Below are 15,366 nucleotides of genomic sequence, written 5' to 3' on the forward strand. Positions count from 1 at the left end.
AAGACCTTTTCTCCGTCATTTTTGAAAAATTGCTTAACTTCTTCTTCGCGTCACTCCGCTTTGTAAAAATGAATTTATATTTATGTAACAATTCAATTGTTTGAACATCTTTGAGATAAAGGATCAACTTTAAACATTCCACTTAATTTTTTCATCATCTCAAATTTCATTCGACTTTGAGAATTAAAAAAAAAGTATCCATTCTTGATTTTTTTTTTTTTTTTTTTTTTTTTTTTTTTTTTTTTTTTTTTTTTTTTGATCAATTTCTTTGATATTATAACTTTCGAAAATCAGTAAATTTTCGGCCGATGACATCACGTGTATATACGCATGTGGACGCGAACATTTCTGTTTCGACGTGATGTAATTTAAAATCAATGTAACGATCGATAGAACGATTCGCGAATGGATGACGTGCATTGAGGCATGGGATTCGTGACGTCGCTGACGCGTTTGGCGTGATTTTCACAAGTACCTACAATTACCAATTATAATAGCGCGCCGACTAATTAGTAAACAGTAGTAATAACAACGCGCGTTTATCGATCTGCGGCTTGGGAACCGGCTGCATCGCTCGCTAATAATCATCGATTCCGGCCGTTTGCTCATTTTCTGGATGACCATTCGTTGATTCTCCCATTCATTAGACTTGTCGTATTTTTAACTTTTAAATATTTTTTATGCGCTCTTTCTTTGCAAACTCGAATATTTTTACGTCCGCTATATATTATATTCTTCTTCAGATTTCAAAGTTAAATGGATAAAATTTCTCTTTTTACTATCCATTAATATTATTTCAATAATTTTTTTATGTCCTTTCTCTGGTATATTCTTTCCAAATATATTTATAATTATATAGTCTTATTCGCTCTGATAAATGTAAATTCTGAAACATTTGAGGATTAATATACACGTCCCTTGCGGAGAGCAATCTGTGCGTCATAGGGCTTTTATCCCCAAATATAGCGATACACACGCATACACACGCGCGCGCGACACATTCTCCTTGGAGATCCGCGAATACCGTAGAAAACTACCCTCGGGTATCTCGAAATTTCTTGGCGCAGATGACTACATTTCCCATGGGAGACGCTCTTCCTTCTCGGACTTATTTTCGTGCAAGATGAAAGGAAGCGCTTGCGGTGGTCACAGAGCGTCGCGAGGGAAGGGAACAGTCTCGGAGTCCTTAGAGATCTTTTCTACAAGCCGTTCTCCGACACGGAAATCAATCTCAGCTTCTCGTATCAATCTCGCATCGCACCTGAAGCGCCCAATCACGTCCGCGCGGGATATCCGATGTTCGTCCATTTGGGAAAAAAGTTCGCCTCGAAAATCCTCCGTGAGGAACGAGAGAATAGCCGATGACGAAAAGTAAGAGGAACGATGCTTTTGCCTGCGATCGCTCGTTCGGATGAGCGGTTGGGTATATTGGTTCCCGATAGAAATGGACCGACTATCGAACAAATTTTTTTTTTACCGCGGAAGAACCTCGTCGCGAACGTCATTTAGAAACACGTACATTTCGCGAAATATCGATTTTACAACACTTGAAAGATATTTACGCATCTAAAGTACAAAATTCTCTATGGAGATTGATAAAAAAATCTATGAATATAAAGTAATGAATGCAAATTAGCGCGCTTCAAAGGGAAAGCTTAAATCCAATGCATTGAGCCTTTGCTCGATAATTATAGATCGCAGTCATAAAATAAGGGTAAAGGAGATTGGATGCGACTTCTGATAGAACGCCATAACCGCTACGTGGTAAGAGGATTGGGAGCTCATTTTGCACGAGCTTCGATAGCTCCATCGAGGCAATCGCACGATAGAATTTATCATGAATAGCCTATCGAAGATAGCCTGAAATTCATTTGTAACGCTCGACATTTGGTAACGTACCCGAAACTATACATATTTAAATCTATGAATGTGTTAAATTGCATAAATAAATGCATTACGTAGAAACGTAATTTATAAATAATTAAGGTGAAAAATTTAATTTTATATATAAAAATAATATTCACATAAATGTGATAATAAAAAATTTAAGATTTTATAATTTTATCTTGTAATATCCTGCTTTATATTAAAATCTCACATGTCATATGTAATTAAATGTAAAGCTGTGGTAAAACAGACCGACGATATTAATGGAAATATTACAAATTTGTCCTACTTTGATAAGGTCACTGATCAATCTACCCTCTTCCCCCCCCCCCTCTCTCTCTCTCTCTCTCTCTCTCTCTCTAATCCATTACACAAAATTAATAAGTTTTAATGCATCATACATGCAAATAAATGGAACAACGGAATTAAAAAAAATCGATGCTGTCATCAGAACTTGCAGCTCAAAATAGATTCGTAATATTACTAACCGCGTCAATTAATGTCAACCGCTCGTAAATTGTGTCGCGTTTTATCGCGACTCTTTGCAGCACTCAATTAAATTTTCGCGGACACGCGTATAAATTGTCGGCAACGTAAAAATATATACACCGAAATGTACGCCATAATTTGCAACGTACGTATATTTTGCTCCCGTCCGTTCGTCCGCGCAATTCATATTTAAATATCAAAAAATATCCATGTTGAAACTTTCATATTGCGTGCATCCGGAGATGTATGTATACGCGTTGAATCCTTTATTTATACGAACTTTTTAAGCAAAAATGTAATAGTCGTAATTTACAACGCGATAAGCGCGATATTTTTTTTAATAATCACAATTTATTTTGACATAGTGCGCGTATTTGCACAAAAGGGTTAAATCCGTACTCCTCGCACGAGGAATAAACATATCAGTCACAACGATTACGCGTTATCTCGGAATGGCGGAGGGGGAGTGTTTCATGAACGTAAATCCTGATAGAAGCCCCTGCGCCTCTAAACTTGAACCCTCGCTTGTCGTCACCCTCCGCAGACGCGTTATTGCGATTGAGTGCAGCCAACTACACTCGTGCTGAACATCGAACATCGATACTCGAACGTGTCAGAAGCCTCGACGTTAATGCACGTTGTCGCGCGTAATTATGAGTCAGAATCGAGTAATTGTGCGGCGGTAATGTAGCGTGACTCGCGAGAAAAATGTCATTTGTGGGGGGGAAGTCATCCGTCTTAGAAGAGAATCAGACGAGCGAGCAAAAAAATTATCGGATAAAATTAGAGACTGTATAATCTCGAGATAATTATTTTTCGGCGGAATTTCAGAAACATAAATAGTGACGTTCCGAAATAATTTCGCTTTATCGCAAAAGCCCGATGTTATCGCGCGAGTCGAATAATTTCTCATTTAATTTCCGACAGATTTGTGCACGTGTCAAGGGTAGAGCGTTTATCATAGTCGCGCTCGTACACGTTGATGGGATTCCACGAATTCTGTCATACGATAACTCTCGCGAAATAGTAATATACAGAAATGTTTGAGCTTCAATGTGTAAAATACAGAGATAATCCTTACTATATACATTATAATACAGATATTATCGTCATTCATTTGCACTGGGTTATTTTCAGAGTCACTGTTGGAGAGCCGCGTAGAATATCGCGGTATAAAGCACGCTCGTTCGAATTTGCATATAATAATCGCAAACGATAATCGTTATTAAAGCCGTATCGCACAAGATAGAAATCATAATTATCAATTTTATGATTATACATATAACTAAACTCGATTGCGCGCTGTTTTTATAAATTTTTGGATTCCTTGATTCTTAAATACTTCAAATCTTCAATCTCCTTACATAATTGACATTTACCTGTTTATCTATTTTTATTGTAATGCTCTAGAATAGCATTCATATATATTATTTGCTAATTCTATCATTTAGAGATTTAATTAAAAAAAAAAAAAAATATTAAATATAAATTCTCTCTCTTACGGAAAAACCGCATCTTGTCTTCAATCACGAGTGGGATAAGTTCCTCCCGCTGTACGCAAGTAATTCACAATTGGCTCTGCTAATTCTCCGCGCGCGGGCCTTTCGGCTAATTTCAATTAGAGATAATTGATTGCTTTACACCCGTCGTTCGTACTTGGCCCATCCTCTTTGTCCACACTCGACAGAGGACCATTTCGCGACGGAGATAGTCGTTGAAATCGAAAGACGGAGTGAGACATCGCGGAGGGAAAGAGAGAGAGAACGCTGTGGATGGAGTAGGTAGAGCACGATATCTCCTTCAACAATCGAGGGTCCGAGCGAAACGTGGGAGGAGGAGGCAGAAGGGGGGAGGGGGACGGGGGATTTAATCGCATACGGTCCATTCCTATTCAACCATTCGATCCAACTACCATCGTAGTCACAGCCACCGTAAAGGATATCGCTTCTCTAATTGTTGACCATCGATCACTCAACAATCGAGCAAGCGCGGTAAGACGGAAGATTAAGATATTCTGAATGAATTCGGAACTCTTTTGTCACGATTCTTTAAAGGTTAAAGTCATCGAGGATAAATACGAATATCTTTTAGATTCCAGAATGTTCAAATATTTAAATACCCACCCACAGTCGGATGTCATCGAGCGACGAGTTTCTATATCCGGCTGCGACACCCCTTCTCGTTAAAGCCCGCGGCAGTGTCGCGATTATGACGAGGAAAATGTTTGCGCGAAACAAGGAATTAAGGGGGGGCGTCGCCGCTTTATGCGAAAATTCCCTTCTCTTGCGCGTGCAGGTCGCCCTAGGCAAGAAGAGGGAAGATTGCTTCGACTTGGCACAGTCAAGCAAAATTTTCATCCGATAAGAGATGAATATAAAGAGCGAAAATTTTTAATATTTTTATATATATAAATTTCTCTTATAATCTTGTCCTTTTTACATCTTCTGAATCCCGTCATTCCTATAATATAAGACTATAGACTTTTCTCTAATCTGTTAATCTCCCATACAACACAAAATATTACAGCAACCTTGCGGTAATTTTCTCCATCATGAGAAATATTCAAATATATCGCAAATTAATTAAATATTAATTTATTGCTAATTTATTTATTTAATTCTGAATTTGTTGTTCCCGAAATACGCTTAACTAACAATCAAAAGGTTTAATCATTAATATTACGCACAGTTCATAGATAAATGACTATCTAAATGTAATTTACTTGATTAGTTTTTATATCTTAAAAATTATCGCTTGAAAGAAAAAGTTTTCAAATATTTCTATTATTTATTTCTTATTATAGAATTCTGCGAGTATCGATGGATCTTACATATGTATATACATAAATATTTTAAATAATTTATGAGAACAAATAATACAGAAAAATTCAACTATAGCAACTGTATTATAGCAAATTTTGATTTTTACTTACTGATCTACTGATATCTGTGATATAGGAAATGCATTGTTTGAAAGTTAAAAGTTTTATTAAGATAAAATAATTATAATATCTTAAAAATTAATTATTGCAATTACATTTTGTCTTTTAAACAAATATTAAATAAAAGCACCACTTACCTCGATCCTTCTCTTCCTTTCCTCGCTGCTCCTTCATTGGCATTTTATATGACACTCGCGAAAACACAGTTAATTACGATCACGCGCATACTACTACGTAATACTCTCAACACGATTAATCTCACGCTTAATTTTATATTGCGACGGGAGAACACTAAAAATCACATTTACACGAAGCTATGATTCGCTCGACATTGAAAAATCACGCAACCGTATTCGTATAATGTTATCTTTGTTACTAACAAATAGTATACGCGCGCACATTTATGTCAATTTTACTAATCTTACTTTTAATTAATTAATCACACGACGAAAAAAAGATCAAATGCTGGGACGCACGCATAGCGCGCCAGACACGTCTGTTTCCGTCCGCGGGCGACGATGAACAACTGAAATAATACGCACACATAGAAGGCACGTCAACAAGATCACCGTTCGTAAATAAATAATAACACGGTATACCTTATAAGAATTTGGCAGTGTAGCAAGGCCACCGTAGGTAAACGATAGCACGGTATACGTCGAAAGAAGTCGGTAGTGTAACGAGGTCAGTAATATACAGCGTGTTTAAATTATATTTTATTTTAATCTTTCCAATCTATAATAGAATATTATTGTGAATATTATATCACAAATATTAGTATGTAAAAATCTCACTTCGCAATGCGAGATGCGGCGAATCGATTTTCTATATTATTTATTCTTATAAATAAATTGAAAATCATATATGTAGGGTATACGTAAACTTGCGTAATAAAAAGCTGCAGCAAGAAAGTTTTCGAGAAATTAAGTAATAAAAGTACTTGAGGTTTTTTTTATTTCAAAAGCAATAGTTTTTGATATAAGTCTAAAACTATGCAATTATATATGCTACATTTAAACGATGATTTAATATTAACGATTGAGCAAGTCCGATTATTTATTAAGTTTATTTCGCGAGATATAAATACGGGATTAGAGAGAATAAATTAACGATAAATTAATTGTATAATACATACATCGAAATACAATTTCTTGTAACGAGAAGAGGGAAATTGAAAGATTTTCCCATTATCTTACATGTTATCTTCTTGAATATTCGTTTTATTTATCTTTCACTTTTCTTAATCCTCTTCTTCGTTCTATTTTCTCTTTTCTCGTTTGAAGTGCGACGGCGGAAGTTTTATTTATACGATGCCACCCGTTATTGCCGCTTCGCGTCATTGGGTTGCGTGGAAGAGGGTTGGTCGCTTTCATTAGGTCTTCTTCGCATTTAATCCAACTTGAATGCCAGCGTCGTGGAATGGGAGAGCAGGGCTGTATCTCATTCTCGCAGGGGATGCCCCTTGGGGTATTTTGTAGCCATCCAAGCCACGTGGACCAATTTCAGTCACTGACGGATAAGCGTCATTCTTATGCGCGCGATGCGGTTTCGTTTCGTAGCCGATTAATTAAAGCCGCGCGATACTCCGCGGAATTTCGACTACTTGCATCGTGTGTGTAAGGGCGAATACTTGAGCGGGCTTGAAAAAAATGACGGTTGTAAATTATCAGCGCCATGCGCGAACGTCCGCGCCGTATCAGCGCCGGCGATAATAAATGCGTGGGCAAATTTCTCGCGAAAATGTAGCCGATTTATTCTCGTCGCGGGGTACGAATGCGATGCCGGCTTTCGTACGCGGTCGCGATGGTATCGTTGATTCTCCGGGCACACGGAAAAAAGAAGTTTCAGCATAATTACGTCGTTCCGAGAGCGAGTCATCGCGGAGAAGGTGTAATGAGACGCCAACTGTTTCCTCGCACGGTCACGAATGCGCGCCACCGGACTCATTACATAAATTATTCGTTTTTATTAAGATAATGGGTTTTTATTAAGATAATTTGTTAAAAGTTTTTAAAGTTTTGCTATTTCTACGAACCCTTGTTGTTCTACGAGCCATGCTATGCGCAGTTTTCTTTTTCTTTATTAGAAAAATAATATACTGCAATTCGCGAAGAATTATAAATTTCTCAAAGATCAGAAAGAGAGAGAGAGAGAGAGAGAGAGAGAGATCCACATTATCATGGAAATCAATAAATACGGTGGAAGATAATTATGTTTGTACATATCGCGATAAATTATTTAAAAAAAAAAAAGATCTTTTTTGCATGCGCAATAACTGTGCAATACGCGGCGCACATCGACTTGTTTTATTATAGCATAAAGTACGCAGCTTTATGATTGTAACAACCGGCATTAGATACGAAAGCAATTAGGAAGAAGTTTATGAGTGGCGCAAGAGTCTCGCTGAGAAAGAGAGAAAGCACGTTGCTTAAAAAGATTTTAATTACAACCTATAAACGCGACGGGCGGTCGCATTTAAGTCTCGTTTCATTATCGCGTCGAGTCTTGAACGCAATTCTTTAGCCGTCTTGGCATTTATATGACATAATTAAGATTTTTCTGACGTGGCGACACGCGGTCGACAGCCGGAAAGTGTCGAGAGCAATTTTTCTATTCTCTCTCTCTCTCTCTTTTTTTTTTTTCTTGCGCTTTCTTCCGTCGTCTTTCTCCGATGTCATGACGAATCCTCGTTTCGTTTGACGAGGGAAATGCGTCCTCGTTTTACTCGGCGTGAAAATGCAGATGCGCGCATTTGAAAAATTATTACACGAGATGATTCATCCGGTGGTCTTATCTTAATTGGTTTAAACTCAGCGGGGCTACCAGCTACGAGGAGCAGATTGGAATTTCTGGTGGCGCATGCACGATTATGCCGATAGCGTATACGCGATAAAACGTTGCGGAATTAAACGAGATTAAAATCTGTAGGGAATTACCGCCATATCAAAGCGGTTCTTTCTTTTTGGACTCGTGTATATTTAGATCTGTCGGAATTTTAATCTTTCGTTTTCTTTAACGAGAACATGCAGAGAAAATTGTTAATATACTGGCGAATATTATAAAAAGTTTAATAAAATAATTATGTACACGAGAAGTTTTTATCACATGAAAATATCAGAATCGTCAGCAAACGTACAGTACGTTTTCGTAACAGCTTCCGAACAGATCAAGATATAAGGATTAAAAATCTAAACTCCTATTAATCTTTATTTAAATTTAAAGAAACGTCGTCAATTTACATGCTCAATGATCGCATAGTCCGCGAAGCGAATGCCGGATTTATATCGAATAAATACTTTCCTCGACGTAAGCTCACGGCGTTTCTCCGCTAATTCTCATAACCGGCGCTCCACTGTGATTCAATAACAGGTCAATAATAAACTCGATCAACCGGGAGGAAACGGCGAGATCTCACCGCCTCCTCTTCACTCTTCATCCGCCGTGCACTCGGCAAGTTCTCGCAGTCTCCGACAAGACAAACGAAGCCGCCCCTTTCCTGGCCTGTGGCTACGAGATGTGTCACAGACGCTCGAACGGCTTGTTCCTAGGCACGTAGAGCACCGTGTAACCAACTTCCGTGGGGCACGAACTTAAAGTCGACGGCGCTCATACACACACACACACATATATGTGTATACGTACCCCTTTCGTCTCCGCGAGTGTTTCCTATATACCCGGGCTATATAGTGTCTTTAAGTTTTGCACAAAGACCAGAGATGCAGTTAAGTTACCTAGAAGCCAGAGTTCGCACCATTCTCTTTTGTCATGCCCCTCTTTCCTATCCGCTCTCCCTTTCTCCTGATCACCGATCTCGCAGTCACCCATCTAGCGACCGACACAAGCCTCTTTCCAAATGATCTTCTTCGCTTGTCCCTCTCCGCGCTTTCTTCGTCCCCGAAGCGACCGAAGTCTTTAACTTTCCGCGACTAAATTTACCGGCAGTCGACATACCCCATTATTGTCACCGTCCCATGTCACGAACGGGATGAAAGAGCGTCTCGCCTATGGCTCGAAATATTTCGAATTGCCGTATCCGCGATACGGTATTAAGAGTCTCCTATCATAACATATTCTGGAAACTGATTTAAAATTTGCTACGTCTCTTATCACGCTCAGATTTTTGGCGGGATACATGGAAACTCTTGAAAAATTCAAATATAATCGTTCCCGCAAATACGTGCGATAGATAGAAATGTTCTTTGTTGACCCCGTGCGACTTTAGCCACATCGGTGCGCCGTTTTGCAAAGCATTATCTTGCGGTGATCTAACTTTTCGGAATGAACAGCGACCGCGAGTTGCGACTGCGGCTGGCCTACGCTCCTTAAATCTTTACTCGACCATCTATGTATTTAAAGTAGGATAATATTGTACTTGGCGTTCTCGACTGTTGTAAGCTTCTGCCGTCGTGTCCCTACACCTGTGTCGCTACACTCGTAAAAGTTTCTTCCATCCAAATTTTATTGCGAATACAACTCGGATGCTTTCTTCGTTCACTTTAAAAATAGTAATGAATTTTTATTCTGTTTACAACTCGAAACTAACGAGACATTTGAAAACATTTAAAAGCCGAATTTATAAAAGAACGAATCGCAGAACTTTTGATAATTAAATGTGAATTATTTTCGTTCGAAAAAAATTTCTTTCCAGTTAATCGGATATTAAGATATCATTAAGAAGGCCTAGCCTTCGAGATTCGACTGAGAGTGAGAAATCGCGTGTAGGACAAGAATGAACAGGGGGGCGGAGGAGCACGTTTGGGGCGAGACGGGGAAAAGTCGAGGTAGTCGGGCGAGAGGTAAAATGATAAATTAAACCGACCGCAGTAACGCTCGGCCGCAAAACAAGGCGGGTTAAGCTGCGGAATTATGAAAGTTCCAAGACTAATTGTGAAACTTTTCGCGATGTACAAAATTGCAGTGGATTCGCGCGCGATAGAAAGAAAGAGTAAGAGAGAGAGAGAGAGAGCGTAGGATCAGTCCTCTCGTTACCGCTCGAGGCGAAGTGCCGAGATAGTCGCCGACTTGACGAGATAAAGAGAGGCTTTTCTTACCGCGCCCGCGCGCGCGAAAGACGCGAGAAACGGACCCGACACTCTCTCGAGGTATAAAGGGGAGACTTTATATTTCGACTTCTTGAATTTTCCATTCCGTTTGGATTCTGCGCGAATGAAAAAAACTGAATTGCACGTTTGTCCAAAATTACGGTCGGGTAAATTGCAATTTGCTATAATTCCGCCAAACTTTATTATCCGCAAGTTGTCGCGGGAGAAAAAAAAAATAATGCGCACCGTCTAAATATACGGGAATTAAAGCAGAGATTTAAAACGTCGAGAACTTAAATGCCTAAAAAGTTACGGGCGTAAATATCCGTGGGTTGGGAGAGAGAGAATCATAATCTAATGTGACAAAAGAGGGATCTAAAATAAAATATTATTCTTACGTAATGTGTCGCGTTATTATGAAAATATGTAACAAAAATGTCAAAGTGAGTAATGTTACAAAGTTACTTATCTCCCATTCATTATCTCGAGTAAATAATTTTCAGCTTACGCTTTGAGCGTCGAATCGATGCAGTCAACAGCATCACGTGAGCATAACTATCCTCCTGCTTTCCAGAGGGCATCAAGCCGGCGTCTTTTATTTACCTCGCATCACGGTGGATGGGAAGGATGGGGTGACGGGGTGAAGGGAAGGAGGATAATGTAATTCTTGACAATCTCTTTCACAAGACGCGTCTCGTAAAAAGTCTTTTGCACGCGGTAATTTCGTTCGAGCTGTTTGCTCTCCAATACGTCGCTCTGGAGTAGACAAAAAAAAAAAGAAGAAGACAAGGCGAAGCAGTCGAGGAATAGAAGTAGCGGCCCGTCGACGAACGTCACCGGCGACGACGCTCCTTCCTTCGTTCCTGTTGTCGTCGTCGTAGTTTTACGGAAAAAATGCCTTAGGCCGAATAACATTGATCGCGTCAACGAAAAGTCGACGACCTTACGACCTTTGATTATTTAGTCTTAGTCGGAACGTTTCCCGCAGTGGTCTCCGAGGTAATTCGTCCGGATAGCTCGCGACATTATTCCCGGTGGAGGAAAACGGTCTTAAAGAATAAGTACGCAGGGATGTAACGTTGACAGCTGTAGAGAAGTTTATTTTGATACTTTTATTGTGGCGAATGCGAGTTTCAAGGGAAAAAAATTTCTCCTAGATTAGCGATTTTTCCTTAAAAATAATTGAAAGAAATTTTCCATCACGCTCAAAGTATATAAATTACATAATTATAAAGATTATACAGTTACAATTTTTATAATTATAAAATATTACTTATCAAATTATTCTCTTTTCATATGATAAAAAATAGAATTCTTAATTTCTTTTTATCAATAACAATCCCTTTCTTTTACGCTTGTCCAGATACTTGCTGTCCACCGGGCGTTCTTGAGTCGCTCGATTCAGGTTCGCCGCAAAGCTCGCATAATAATAATGTCCACCCCATCTTGCTCCATGAAACGCTCGTTTTCCGGTGCGACGCTCACCAAGAGAGGGTTACGCGCGCGCGGCTTAGCCGTTCAAATCGGATTAATTATTTGCCGGTGTGGCCAGTTGCGCGGCCAAAGGCGCGACCCTTTCTTATCGCCGGGTTTAACGCAAGTACGGAAGGGCACGCGCTGAAGGGAGCGGAGGCCGTTCTAACGTGTGTTTGCCTTCGAGTCTCCGTCGAGATCGATGGCGCCATGCTACGCCGATGCGACCATCCCTGTAAGCGTTTCTCCGTGTCGACCCCCGCGCGCGCGTGACAATGTAAACATCGCGCGACGAAATTACACACCGCGCGCGACATCGTAAACACACGACGGACGCGAAGACGACGAAACGTGACGAGGCGAAGCGAACGAGGGTGCGCCTAACGAGGCCCGTTGTCGCGTTTACCATAACCCGCTAAGGATAATAAGGATTTTGATCGAGCAGGTTGTTTGCCCGAGTGTGTTCCTTATTGATGAAAGACGGTTGTGATGAAAGAAGGTCGTCTCTTAGGTGACCGGATGACCTAACGATGACTTCGATGCACGATCGAGAAAATGATTTGATAAAATTTATTCTATTCGCGGAGAGATCATTTTTATTAAGATAGAATACGCAAAATAATATATATGTCTTTAAAATATTAGTCTCTATTGCTGACGATTTTATTGATTTTTCACGTACTCTTCTGTCTTTTTCCGATTGTCGGAGAGATTGTCGTCTGATTACTTCGAAATTCATGATAGCTAAATACTTTTGCATCGAAATATTAAAAAGCGGACGGATATTTCTCCGTTCTTCGGAATGAGAAGAATTTCACGCGAATGCGATTGCTTCGCGCGCAATCTCGTTTCGATTTCCACCCGACGTACAACAGGATGCATTAACGTGAACGGCTCGACTGATATGTCAGCTCGCTGACACCGCGCGATATTAGTCAGCTACGCTCAATCGTAACAATGCCCCCTACCTTTCTATCAGGATCCACATCGATGAATGCCCGAGTGGATGGTCGAATGGTCGTAAACGCGAATACGTCGATAACGGATATTACCATCACCATTGTTTCTCGTTATATTCGTAGTCGTCGAAGAAGCCCTGAATTACGAAAGCGTGTAAACGTCCGGCGCGCACATCGAATGCATCTTCCGATCCGCGCCGCGGCTTTGCAACTTGGCGGATGCATTACGGATGCAAACGCTCGGCCGGCTCCGGTCGAGATCAAAGCACGAAATACCGAAACTCAGCTCGGTGAAGCTAATGCACTTCGGCGCAACGCAAAAGCCGGACGAAGAAAGGAAATAATGCAGATGCGGTAGAGGACGGCCTCGCGCAAACTGTGGAAATTGAGTTTCCGACCGTGTCGAGAATTTTCCCGCGTCGTCGCGGCCTATTCCGGAAAATACGTAATAGTATTGTACAATAGGGGAGACAACGAAATTTTCTTGATTGTTTGTAGATTGTGCAGACGCGTGAAGATTTTAAATATTGATCGCGTGCGCATGCGCACGCACATACACATAACATGCTTTGTTCTTTGTCATATAAATTTATCATTTTATCAGATTAATTTATAAAATTTGCTAATACGTCTTCAATTTTTTAATTACGGAATGTGCGGATTTTATTGCAATTTTGATATTTAATATTATTAGTAATAAAAAAAATCTCCACTTTTTTGCAAAATATCATTCGTTTCAATGATATATCCTATTTCTTCATTTTAGAGAGATTAATGAAAATTAGATATTACGATATACTTACACATATGATACAAAACTAGATTCTTCGTGCTTCCATTGTATTTCTGGAATGCTCGATTAGTCGGCGCAAACACAGTCACGTGGCGATATGTGAGAGTCGTATTGGCCACTTGACTGGCTTCCAGGAGCTGATAAAACTGTAACAGACAATCGCAATACGGTTTTAAAGCGAGTTTGATCTAGCCATCTCTTTGTTGATCGCGCCAGTATAATTAACGGACGCGCGCGGTGCGTACAAAATAAGGGAGGAAAAAAGGAAATGGCGCATTATATTCTATGTGACCCCACATGGCGCATTTCGAACAAAATCAAACAATCGCGGCGCTCAAAAGAGGACCGGCTTGTAGGAGGTCGTTAAATTAATCATCGTCCCCGCATAATAAAGCGGGAAACGAGGCCGGAACGAAGCGATCGATTCTGACGTCCGCTCGAGCGCTTCTTCGTCGTCGGGAGAAAAAAAAAGGGGAATCCCTTCATCTCCCTACAACGGGAACATGCCTCGAGTAATTCGCATCAGCGGGGATTAAAGTTCTCGCAGTTTGCATCTCGAATTCGGGCAAACACAAGTTCGACGCTACTACGTGCGAGTTAAAGCATTTAATCCGACGTGTCGGTTGAAATTTTCCGTGGACTTTCATCCGCTCGCGGCGTTGGCGGCGGCGGCGGCACAAAGGAACCTCGTTAGTTATCAATGCTTAATTAGCCGGATACAAAGTCCGATCTACCGACGGGTATTACGAGTTCACCTTTCCCGTTATAGAGCTTCTCTCTCTTTTCCGTCCAGTGTCGCGTCGCTTGAGAGTTGAGGAAAAAACATATCACTGGAAAATATTAGACACTTTAAAAGGTTGAATATTTTTCACTGCGCGATTTTCAACATTTCGTGTTACATTGTTTGATTTTTGCTTTTTAAACGTAGTTATTAATTGTTGCATAATTACTGCTCTTGCGATTTTATACTGTAATTATTATAATTGTTGTAATTATTATATTATTACAATTATTATTATATCGCAACGTTGTCGTAATAAGAGAGCATAAAGTATTTTAATGAAATTTTTAATTCAACACTCGCGATATTTCGTGACATTTGTGCACGACATTTATGCATCCGAACGATTCTACGGACCCTGGAACGTACAAAAACGAATTCATTCGCATTAGACGCGGAAAGTATGTCGGCCAGTAGTATATATATGATAAAATCACGCCGCTGCTGTGGTTCGCTTTGTCGATTTTATGACGCGTGCGGCATTCGAACAAGTTTTACCGCGCAAGAGCGTCGCCGAGGCTTCCGATTCTCGTAAAACTCGGCACGACTATCGCGTAAAAACGCGATTATTTCGTCTCATTGCTTGAAACTCCGCTACTGAGGGAGAACTATGTCGGCGCTCGGCTATAATAAACTGCTAAAGTTTCCGTACGCAGGAGGTGTACCTTGCCGGTGATTTTTCCGTCGCGACAGTACTCGCTCGCACTAACACACAGACAGTTGTTCGAGTTCTTCGACTTTGTCGAAGTTAATAGAGTACTTCCGCATTTTATATTTTCCTGTTTCAATGCGCGGTCATGTCCTACATCCGGCGTTAAATGTATTTTTTTTTTTTTTTTTTTTGTGTCATCAAACTCGTCTACAACATTTTTATTTTCAGATTAAAAGTAATAAAATTACCAGTGGCCGATTTCGCCTCGATTTTTTAATGTTAATTCCGCTCTACAAATTACAAACAAACAACTTCGAAATTGGGAAGGCTTTGGAATTACGTTTCGATT

General features: G+C 40.1%; 1 protein-coding gene across 4 annotated transcripts in view; it reads right to left on the reverse strand.

The window, feature by feature from the left end:
- Positions 1-15,366, reverse strand: part of Fas1 (fasciclin 1) — a 216,280-nt gene that overhangs the window by 69,571 nt on the left and 131,343 nt on the right. For all 4 annotated transcript variants that reach the window (XM_070293293.1, XM_070293301.1, XM_070293311.1 and 1 more), the window contains exon 2: positions 13,595-13,730. In XM_070293293.1, the coding sequence (XP_070149394.1) occupies positions 13,595-13,730 (136 nt within the window). The remainder of the gene's footprint in view (positions 1-13,594; positions 13,731-15,366) is intronic.

This window comes from Polyergus mexicanus, unplaced genomic scaffold (assembly GCF_030449975.1).
Source record: "Polyergus mexicanus isolate NDT 795.1 unplaced genomic scaffold, iyPolMexi1.0 SCAF_1, whole genome shotgun sequence".
Classification (NCBI taxonomy): Eukaryota; Metazoa; Arthropoda; class Insecta; order Hymenoptera; family Formicidae; genus Polyergus; species Polyergus mexicanus.